This window comes from Euleptes europaea, chromosome 2 (genome assembly GCF_029931775.1).
Source record: "Euleptes europaea isolate rEulEur1 chromosome 2, rEulEur1.hap1, whole genome shotgun sequence".
NCBI lineage: Eukaryota > Metazoa > Chordata > Lepidosauria > Squamata > Sphaerodactylidae > Euleptes > Euleptes europaea.
This window is the reverse complement of record NC_079313.1, coordinates 70,519,879-70,531,002: the sequence shown is the minus strand read 5'-3', so window position 1 is coordinate 70,531,002 and position 11,124 is coordinate 70,519,879. Positions and strand designations below refer to the sequence as shown.

Genomic DNA, 11,124 nt, shown 5'->3' with positions numbered 1-11,124 from the left:
TCCATAGATATAAATACAGTTGTTACACACTCAGCCCTGCATATGTGTCCCCAGAGCCCTCTCTGCTTCTATGGTGGCTAGCATGCTGTTTTCTGTACTCTTTCTGCATACTTAACTGTGCTTCTTTTAAATTCTGTGTAAGGACATATGGGGGAAGGGAAGGCAGCATAGTATAGCCCAATCTTGTCAGCTAAGCAGGGTCAGCCCTGGTTAGTATGGGAGACCACCAAAGAATACCAGGGTTGTTGTGCAAAATAAGGCACTGGCAAACCACCTCCGTTTGTCTCTTGCCTTGAAAACTCCATAAGGAGTTACCATAAATCGGCTGCGACTTGACGGCACTTCACACGCACACAAGGACATATGGGGGACTTGAACTTTGTAGAAAGTATAGGACTTTATTACTGATTCAACAATTTCAACAATGTGGCCATGGAGAAAGTAATGCCATGACAAGTACGTTTCAACATTTGACAAATCTATGGGTAACTTCATAGATTCCGACAGATTCCTTTATTTTTTCATCATAGTCATTCCAATCCTGTGGAGTTAAATTCATAATGTTAGCTACATACAAGGTAATGTTTGTATTAGGCAGCAGAAGCTCTAAACTAAAGTTCAGGATTCTGTGCTTGGAGTTGAGCCTGTATTTCTGATATAATAACATCTCCCTTGCATAGGGAATAAAGTTAGAAAATATCCACTCAAAATTCAAATTGGCTTCCAGCTTCTTATCATTTTTAGCTTAAGGAATAAAAAATTTCTTATGGTAATGTCCACAATCACCCAAACAGACAGGCTTGTCTCTCCCTTCTTTTAAAGATTAAATTTGCCAAGCTGTTGGTGGGTCACCAGACAGACTAATCTTTATGCCAAGAAGTGAACTGACCTTGACACGGCTGCTCATGGCTGAAGACAACAGAGCAAGTGAAGAGTCATTACTCTGAGCCTCCCAAGAGATTACTTGACATCACAATTCTCTACAGGGAAGTAGTAAATCTGGAGCAACTGCCTGCAAAGCCAGAGCTTATATTTGCATATACTGTAGTCTTGGAATAGTTATAAGGGAGTAGTTGGTACCTGTCCCTATATTGCACTGTAACAACCCTGAAGTTGCCCTTTGACCAAGTTAGATAAAGCAGGCTTGGTGCCATTTAGGATTAATGTGAGCAAGAGACTTCCTGGAAGACACTAAGAAAACAAAACCATACTTGAATAAGGATGTTTAACATGGGAAGACTTGCCTCTCCAAAACTGGGGAGAGGTGCTGAATGCCACAAACTAAGTGCTCCGTTGGAGGAATGCATCAAGCTATGATACGGCTTTTATTACAGCTGCAGACTCTACCTTTTCCAATAAGTTGACGTCAGTGAAAGGTGTTCCAGACTCTGCACCTTCTGCAGCAAACCCAGCCTGTAAATATTTAGAAAGCAATTACTAGGCATACAATCAGATCCAGCATGAAATGGATACAAAGTAGGCAGCTAATAAAGGGTAGCTGCTCGTGGTGGCCAGGGTGAAAAAAGGTCCCCCCAAAAGCTCAACAATGGAGCTAAAAAGAACAAATCTCTCTGCTAAACTTTCTGCTAAAGGGAATCTTGAAGGGACCAGCTGCCCTCTGCTGGCTGGTAAAGGAACAAGGAGTAAAACACTGAAACAGCCATTCTCAACGTACTGTCCTGTACATTGTATACCACATTCATCAGGGGAAAAGAATGTAGGTGACACCATCATTATCACCCCATATCCATTTCTCAGAAGGCTGTCATTGGGAAAGATGCAAAAGGAATGGAAGAGACCTATGGCCAGCAACCTCCCGAGGTCTGAGCACCTAACAGCATGTTACATTTTCCCAGGGTCAGGTCACAGATATGCTCTGGGAGCTCTGTGATTCCCAAGTATGTGGAAAACCAATGAGGATCAGGAACATGGCAAGTGGGGACATAGCCCCCCCCCATCCCATTGTGGCCTGAACCAGTTCCCGGGAGCTACTGGTTTTTTTACTGGGGAAACGGATATGCAGGGGCAGATTGGCCATTAAGGCCACCGGGGATAATTGCAATGGCCTGAGGGTCTGGAGGGCTGCTTCCCCTGCCAAGGCCACCTTGACCTCAAGTGAGAGGCGGCACCGTATTCAGGGCAGCCCTTTCAGCTGCCATTGTGGTGAGACAATCGCTCTTGTCCTGGGTGGGGTGGGCAAGCCACTGCAGGTGAGCCAAAGACCCCCACCCCCATGCAGGAGAGCCACTATTGTGAATGAGCTGATTTCCTTGGCCCCCGTATTGGGCACACAAGCCATTGCTGTGAATGAGCCGAATGCCCCAGCACTGTGCAAGGTGCGCAAAAGGCTGAGGCTTTTCCGCCCCACACGAGGCTGGGAAAGCCAGCTTGCTCATGGCAGCAGCTTGCCTGCCCCACAAGGGACCAGGGCAGCCAGCTTGCTTGTCATGGTGTCGACAGACATCTTTTGCTCCTTCTTCCCCTCTTTTGGGGTAGGGTAAACTGGGATCCTTTCTGAAGGCATTTTTGGTTCCCTGTAACCAAATCAGTACAATGGGGCAAACAGTGAACTCCCTAAGGTAAATTCAGGTTGGGAAAGCAGAATATGGAGAAGGCCTAAGGCCCCTCTCAACATGGTCCCAATCTAAATTGGGTCCCTGCTTGGCCATGAAACATAGGGCTCCCAAAGCATGCCTGTGACCCATCCCAGGAGTGCACCTGAGAAAAAATGTAACATGTAGTTAGACCCACTGTGTTGAAATGTAGTAGAGGATGGGAGCCACAGTTCTCTTTTATTGAGCTATAACCAAGTTCCCTGAATCTGCTTCAGTATTTCTCTTCCCCTTCCACATCCCCCTCTGAAAGTGGAGCATTTTGGGGTGTTACAAAACTTCAAGCTTGCTAACAAAAACAGACTTCTGAAGATTTTCAGGGGATGTAGCTTGCGATGTTAATCTAATGGAGTATTTTCACATCATCGCATGAAATCTGAATGGGAGGAAAGAACCACCACTTTTGCCACAAACAAGGTTGTAGAAATTGGCCTCAACAGAACCAGTTACATCAGAATTTAGGTTCAATAGACAAGTGCTTCACAGGTGCCCAGTGAAAAAAACGAACGAAAACTTGCCTGTGGTTGGAAGTCCACTGGTTCAAGGCCGCGGCATTCAAACTCAACTATTGTCTTAAATGTCTCATTGTCTTCAGCCTAAAAAGCCCAAAACAGCTTTCATGCTGGAAGAATAAAGACTTGCAGGAACACATAAAAACACAAAGTTCTAATAGTCCAGCATCTCTAATTATTCACTGCCCTTATATGTTCCCATCTTTCAGAAAAGAACTGAACAATCCATGAGTAACTCAGAGAAGAAAATATATACTGTACTTCCATCATTAGGTCCTATTTAAATCACAGCCTGTAGCCAGGTAATCAGTAGTACTATCGCTTTTGAATTTAGAGTATAACGTGTATAGGACAAGCCAATTAAAATAATAAGTTGCTTTCCTTATTCCAAGGTTTAAAAATACGTTCAGAATGTATCACCTCATTTATCTGGAGTTCAGTATTTTCAAATAATGTATACAGCAGACACACAATACTGATCTTCCTAATCCAGATATTGTTTACACAGCAAAGGGAGTATATACATGCTACCACCACAGGATCATACTGTACATGGAAAACAAGATCATATCCAAAGCTTTGTTATCCATGTGCAGGTACCTGCATGGAAGCAATCCTGCAGGCACCATGGTGATAGGGCAAAGACATGCAGTCTGGTACAACAGACTGGTTATCTCCATCTTAAAGATGAATGGTGCTTCCACACTGAAATGCAGTTGCTCATGCATTTCTACCTTAAAGTATTACCACATGCACTACTGGGGTTTAATCAATTTTAATTTAAACACCCTCCCACAAGTGCATTATGTAATGGGCTGTTCTGCCTTTCAATAAAGAAGAGAAGTTGCATGTAGAACCCTTTCCATGCCTGGGTATCTTTGGATGAAGCACACTAGGAGTTGTCATTTACTCTGTAATAAGGCAAAAGAACATGGACTTACATTGTAAGGCTTCATGGTGTGCCTTAAGATGTCTGAAAGAAAAGAAGAAGAAAATGTAGCAAAAAAGGGAAATGATAGCCAGGGTGGTGTACTGGTTACAGTGGTCAGACCAAAACTGGGGAGACCCAGGTTCAAATCTCCACTCATGAACCAGGATGGGTTGCCTTGGGTTAGGCTGAGGGGGAGAAAGGGAGAGGGGAACGGGTCTATCTCACCGGGCTGCTTCAAGGCAAAATGGAGGAGGAGGGGAGGACCATGTATGTTACTCAGCCCAGTGAAGAAATGGTGAAATAAAAATGCAACTGCTTGATAATATGTTTCCATGGGTCTAGAATACGAAATGAAGAAGACGGTAACTCACAGAACTAAATGCAATAATTAACTATGAATGTATTCCATGTCAATTATTTCATTGGGGTTTGATCAATTTTAATGTAAACAATTTCCTATAAGTGGATTATGTAATGGGATGTTCCACAGTTAATCAAGATGAGCAGGAGAGTATCAGGAAACACATAAATGATCATTAAAAACGTGGGAGGAAAAATGCTCAGTGTACTAATTCTTCATTCTTTTCAAAGCGGGAAAACACAAAGGGTCAAAGATTGCATTTTAAATGGAAAACAGTGGCATGGATTCCACACACCCCTGCTGTAGTCAAAATGCTTGCCCAAATGCTGCTCCTGGGGGACCCCCAGAATAGACTGGAGGTGGGAGAGGGCAACAGGCAAATTTTCCCCCCAGTCTGCCCATGGAAAGGTTAGAAGGGATCTAAGAAAAAAGCCATTAAAATAGACATACAAAAATTAAAACTACGGTATTCCTCTCTTAATATGGTCTGTTTAGAGTAGATTTTTTAAAAATAAAAACCTCAATGAACTTAAAACATGCTTCTAAACCAACACTGAATGCTATTACATTGAACATACATTTCTGACTATTCATCCAGGACTGCTTGTTGGGCCTCAGGTTCACCAGCTGTTTATTTTCAATTCCTATTCTATTTTCCTCCAGTGCAGACCTTTTGCTATTTGTACCGTGAGCACTTTGGCTTCACTGCTGCACACTGGGCTATTCAACTTAAAATTGCTACCTGGTAGAAATGGAAATGTTAGCTTTGCACATTATAAAAGTGTGACTGGCTGGAAATGCCATAAAATGGGTATGACTGTTGCCTTAAGCTGATCGACATAAGTGTCCTTAACCACGGGGATGGATCGTACCTGCTCACAGATAGCACTTCTGCCAGTAGAGGGCAATTATACCCTACTGTTGCAGTCCGCCCCCCACCCCACCCCATTACCTGCTCCTGGAGATTGGTGGACTGTTGAGAATACTGTGGGGGATGAAGGGGGAGTCTCCAGTGCGTAGGGGGATGAGCAAAAATCCCCCGTGTGATGTTTTAATAAATATTATTGCAGTTGAGATTAAGGTAAAAAAATAATGGCATAAGCTCACCTGGGAGGCTCAGAAACAAGCAAACCCTACTTTTGCATAAGAGGTAGTGAGCCCAGAGTATTCAGACTATATAAAATGTATGCTTGAGAAGGCACAGCAGGTATCCCATTATTGTTGCTGCAGCACAGATGAATTCCACCCAAGTTTCTTAACCATGAATACATTTTATCCCAGCATATGATTTCAGAAGCAGTGATAATTCCTTTGTACAAAACTTAAACTATAACTAAGTAAAGTGGGTTTGTGGTACATTGGAGTTTATTTGGGGGGCGGCGGAAATAATAACTGGAGTAGCAATATTAGATGATAAAGGATATATGATATAGTTTTTAAGGAAAGATAAGCAGAGATCATTAGTTATTGAAGATTAAGCGAATAGGTAAGAATGGTTAATACTATTGGCATGTGTGTGTGTAAAGTGCCGTCAAGTCGCAGCCGACTTATGGCGACCCTTTTTGGGGTTTTCATGGCAAGAGACCAACAGAGGTGATTTGCCAGTGCCTTCCTCTGCACAGCAACCCTGGCATTCCTTGGTGGTCTCCCATCCAAATACTAACCAGGGCTGACCCTGCTTAGCTTCTGAGACCTGATGAGATCAGGCTAGCCTGGGCCATAGTTCAGGATTAAGAAGTATTGTAAGATAGTTGAAAAGCCATTGTTTTTCTTCATTACCCTTTTTTTGTAAATCATTATTATTTTTGTAAGCTCGTAAAGATAAATTTAAAAGGAGACCCCTGGAAGGTGGATTATACTGTATGTATGGGAACGACTGAGTTTGTTATGTGTGGTTTTGTTTTTGAAATTTCAATTAATTTTTTTTTAAAGCAGTGATAATTCCTGACTATCCCCAATTTTGGTCTCTGATTGTACTTTCTTAGAATATACCCCTTTATTTCAAACCACTCATGTATAACGTGGTCTCCATTAATGAAACCAGAAAAATTTGCCCCAAGCTGAAAGGCAACAGACAAAATAAGGACGATAGTCTTAACTCTATGTTCTGCGTGATGGAAGTACAGGCATTTTTACTTACCTATAGAGTTTTCTCTGGAGCACAGCTTGCATTTCTGTACCATTGTGGCACTCCCTCTGCCTCCTTTGAGAGGATGACTGTCCTAAACAACATTTCCCAAGAAGTCATTAATGTCAAAACTGTATGGCTCTATAGGAAAAGCTACAGCTATGGGGAGGGGATGAGACTCCTTAAAAATAGAGAAATGCGGGGTATAAAAACCAACTCTTCTTCTAAAAAAATTGCTAACACTAATGTAATATTTAGATTGCTATTGTAAAAGTAGACCCCTTCTCTTTGGGACTAAGACTGCTGAATAAGTATATCAATGAATAATTTTCCACAAATACAATAAATGAGCGAAACTAAGACGAGAACAGACCTTTAGTATGTTTCTTATACTTCTTTTCAAAAATGCTGTATGTTCAGACTGTGCAAAATACAGCAGTCTGTTGAGAACACAGGACTCTGTTGGTTCTTGTAGGTTATCCGGGCTGTGTAACCGTGGTCTTGGAATTTTCTTTCCTGACGTTTCGCCAGCAACTGTGGCAGGCATCTTCAGAGTAGTAACACTGAAGGACAGTGTCTCTCAGTGTCAAGGGTGTAGGAAGAGTAATATATAGTCAGAAAGGGGTTGGGTTTGAGCTGAGTACAGGACTCTGTATTTGACTGTAACACTAATATTAATTGGGACAGACTTATGAAGGGCCTGTATGACAGTCAAATCACGTCAAATGCTGAACTGCAACTATTTCCCTAAAAATATATATATGAATGGTGGCCCAGTAAGACAGCAAAACCTCCAACTTAGACACGTGTGCACTATTTATAAAGAGGAGGCTTTCAGAGCAACTGGCTGGCCACTGTGTGAAACAGGATGTTGGACTGGATGGACCACCGGTCTGACACACACACCCCATGCTCTTCTTATGACAACACTTATCAGGCTCCCAAGTATTAAATGTGAACAATATAAACAACTCTAAGCTCCCCCAACACCTGAACCAAAGTCAGCCCTACACTGTGTGTATTACAGTTTAGCATGTCTGGAGACTTACCATTAATCGTAAATATTGCCATTTTTCTGAAACCTCGGCACAGTTCCCACACTTCAGCTGAAAAAAAGAAAACCAAATGCAAACTATATAGTGAAATCCAACAGCAGAACAGTACCATGGGGGCGGGAGACAGATTCATGTAAAATAAACAGATGGATGTGAATTGCAAGGCAGTTCCAACACATGCCTGGTGGGAAAAAACCCTGAACAATTCAAACCTGAAATATATCATCACAGATTATCTCCAAAGATAGCACAAGAGTAAAGTATTTTTTCTTGGAGTCAAATCCCACCCCCACCCTGATTCCCATCCATCTTTCTCTCCAGCTGTAGGCCCTGGCACAACATCCCATGTAGTTTCCCAGGAACCCCCAACCCTCAGGAGTCTTTCCAGGGGGCTGCAGAAATGTCCTGTTGCACAGGCAGACTTGGACTTGTATCATATGCCAATAAGGTTCCTACAGTCAGCAACATAAAGGGAGGTGTGCTGTCCAGGTACCCAAAGAACAGGAAATTTCTTTCTCATTGCTGCCTATAGGAATCTTTTGTAACTACATTCTTCAGAAGTGCGGCAGTCTACACTGATCCAAACCTATTGCCATACATACATACAATCTGAATAATCATGACCACCACATTTATTTAATGAATGTCTCATTGAAACACTGGGAGAGAGGACTGACTAAAGCAGCAGGGGAGAGAGCTTTTTTCATTTGCACATAATTCAACTGCCCCCCTTGGTATAAAATATTATATATTTTCTGTTCTCATACAGACCTGCCTGCTTGGGTTCATCTTCTTAGTCTCTGATCAGAGTGCTTCATAAGGTTAAGTGGGTGGAGTCCTTTTGAGGGGGAGCACCCTGTTTGTGGCACAACCTCCCCAAAAGCACTTCATGCAGTTCCAGCTGTGTTTTCTTTTAGACATGTCAGAGCATTTTAAAAATTTGATTTGATTTTAGTGCTGCAACTTCAAAAAAACTGAACCAGGGAAGTCGCTGTACTCATATCTGATTTCATTAAGAAATTTGATGCTGTTCTCTCATGCTGTTCTTTCTTACTGATGCTGCTCTCTCTTGCTGTTCTTTCTTACTCTTTCACGTCCATCCTTTTTGAATAGCAAATAACAAATACATTTGAACAGCAAACAGCAATACATCTCACCACATTTCTGCAACTTTATTTAAATGTATTAGTGAAAAGTATATAGCAGCAATCCTAAAGATTAGTGTATGACGCCTGCTCACCTGGGAATTTAGTGATCCAAGAATTCATAAATTTCTAAGCCAAGAAAGGCTGGAGTCACCCTATAAACACTTTCAGATTTGGGAACCTTGACCATTAATCTCAAATGTCAGTTGGTTGAGGTTAGTCGGTGGGGAAGAGACAGGTCCTCTGGATCTGCTGGTTCAGGGTGAGACCCGCACAGTGTCAACTGTCTTTTGCTTTGTTATTGTTGTGGTAACTGGGGGTTTGAAGGGGAGAGAGACCCGAATCGTTATTTCAAGAAAACAGTTTATTCTGGCAGCTGCGACCCAGAGGCCCTAATGGGCAGAAATCTCTGAGTCCCGATTGTACCGAGGGAGAGATATTTATCCAAATTCAAGATATGACAACCCATCAACACTCAGGGTAAAGCTGACAGCACTTCAGACATAGAGGGGGCAGTAAAGTAACAGTTTCACCCAGTTCCTGCTATGGTTTACTGTAACCCTCCGTGACTCTTGCCCCAATTACTACAGCCATAGACACACAGAGATATCCTGCCCAGCAATAAGCTATTCCCTGGCTGTCCTAATACATTTCAATACATTGACAGAAAGGAAAAGAGATTATTGCAAATTGCTAAATCAGTGGATCTTCCATAGTCAGGGGAAGTCTACCTTGCTGTCTCATTATGTCAAACTAGAGGACGGGGAACAACCATCACCTAGGAACAAGGCACCATAACCGCAATTTGCTCCACCGTCTGAGCCAATTCACCACGCGCTGTGCGTCAATACGGCAACGCCCTTCACACGTACCTTCAGATACCAGCGGAAATCCTCCCCCACCGGTCTGAGATTGGTCAGGTTTTCTAACGTGGCTTTCAACTGCAGCCCCATCTTCTGCAACGAGACGCGCGCCTATCAGCAGCGGGAGGGGACCCGCGCCCCAGGCCCACCCAGCCCCCCCCCGGCCCACCCCGGCCCCCAGGGTTGCAGCCCGCCGCACAGACACGCCGCCGCCGCCGCCTCTCACCCCCATCACGGAAAAGGTAAGGACCCCCGGCAAAGACTCCACGGGCGAAGGGCCGACCAATCACAGGGCCGGACGGGGGACGAGCTTCGCTGGTTCCGCAGAGAGCGCAGCTCAGGACTTCAGCCGCGTTCGCCCCGAGCGAGCCGGACAGCTGCTGCCAAACCTCGCGAGACCGGGGACCCGCCTTCGTCCGGGAAGCTTTTCATACAGTACAAGCTGTACCGAAGCTACCGTTCGCCCTTACCCAAGATGGCTGCTGCCTCTGCGGCGAGGAGGGGGTTTGAAAACGGGACACAAGGCAGACGTGTGGTTCGTAGTAATTGCCAGGAAGAGCTAAGGAAGTCAATTCCGTCCCCAGTAGGATGCTAGGAAAGGTTGAGGGCAGCAGGAAAAGAGGAAGACCCAACCAGAGAGGGACGGACTCCATCAAGGAAGCCACGGCCTTCAATTTGCAAGATCTGCGCAAGGCTGTCAAAGACAGGGCCTTTTGGAGGACTTTCATTCATAGGGTCGCCATGAGTCGGGAGCGACTTGACGGCACTTAACACACACAGGATGCCTATGGTTGAAAATAATGTGACGCTGTGTATTGAGGGTAGCGTGTGGAGGAAGCGCCGGGGCCCTGGGGTGGCCAGCTCCGAGTAGGCATATACCTGGAGATTTTGGATGTGCCGCCTGAGGAGGGCGGGATTTGGGGAGAGGAGGGGCTTCAATGGGGTATATGCCCAGGACTGCAACCTCAGTGTGTCACTGTCACAATGCCATAGACAGACCTTTATACATTTCAGAAACTGCCATATATTGAAACGGACTGCTGGTCATTTTAACTCAGTAATGTTTCCAGAGCTTCAAGTACAAACTGCTCCCATTACTGTTACCGAACACCCCTTTAAGTGCCAATGTTGGGTATTGAATCTGGAGCCTTCTAAAACTAAGGAACAGCTTTTCCAACCTGTACATCACAACTCCACTGAGATGTCTGCAAAGGAGTGTTGGGGCCATAGCTGGGGGGGGGGGGGTTGCAGTTACTTCTGAGTAAATTTATTTTAAACATTTCTGCCTCACCTTATCTGCTTGAACTCAAGGTGGCAAACAATGCAGCAATCAAGTTGCATGGACATAATTATGATAGTCCAATTTAACAAAAGTAAAAAACTATACAAATTACTAATTTTAAAAGCAGTCAAGATTAAAAACATTCAAATTAAAACACACAGGAGTAACAAATTCAGTCAAATCTGCTGAACAGTGCAGATTTGCACTTGTGCAGATTTGCACTGTCCCCCACAAA

The 11,124-nt window shown here is 43.9% G+C and overlaps 1 protein-coding gene across 1 annotated transcript; it reads right to left on the bottom strand.

Annotated features, from left to right (window-relative positions):
* Positions 1 to 431: 431 nt before the first annotated feature.
* On the bottom strand, positions 432 to 9,839 carry CZIB (CXXC motif containing zinc binding protein). The gene is made up of 8 exons (XM_056844774.1): positions 9,807 to 9,839; positions 9,617 to 9,718; positions 7,594 to 7,650; positions 6,557 to 6,638; positions 4,066 to 4,097; positions 3,131 to 3,208; positions 1,348 to 1,413; positions 432 to 541 (listed from the first exon to the last, which is right to left on the bottom strand). Exons 1-8 carry the CDS (start codon positions 9,837 to 9,839, stop codon positions 464 to 466), a joined length of 528 nt encoding a protein of 175 aa, XP_056700752.1. The 3' UTR covers positions 432 to 463.
* Between the last annotated feature and the right edge of the window lie 1,285 nt (positions 9,840 to 11,124).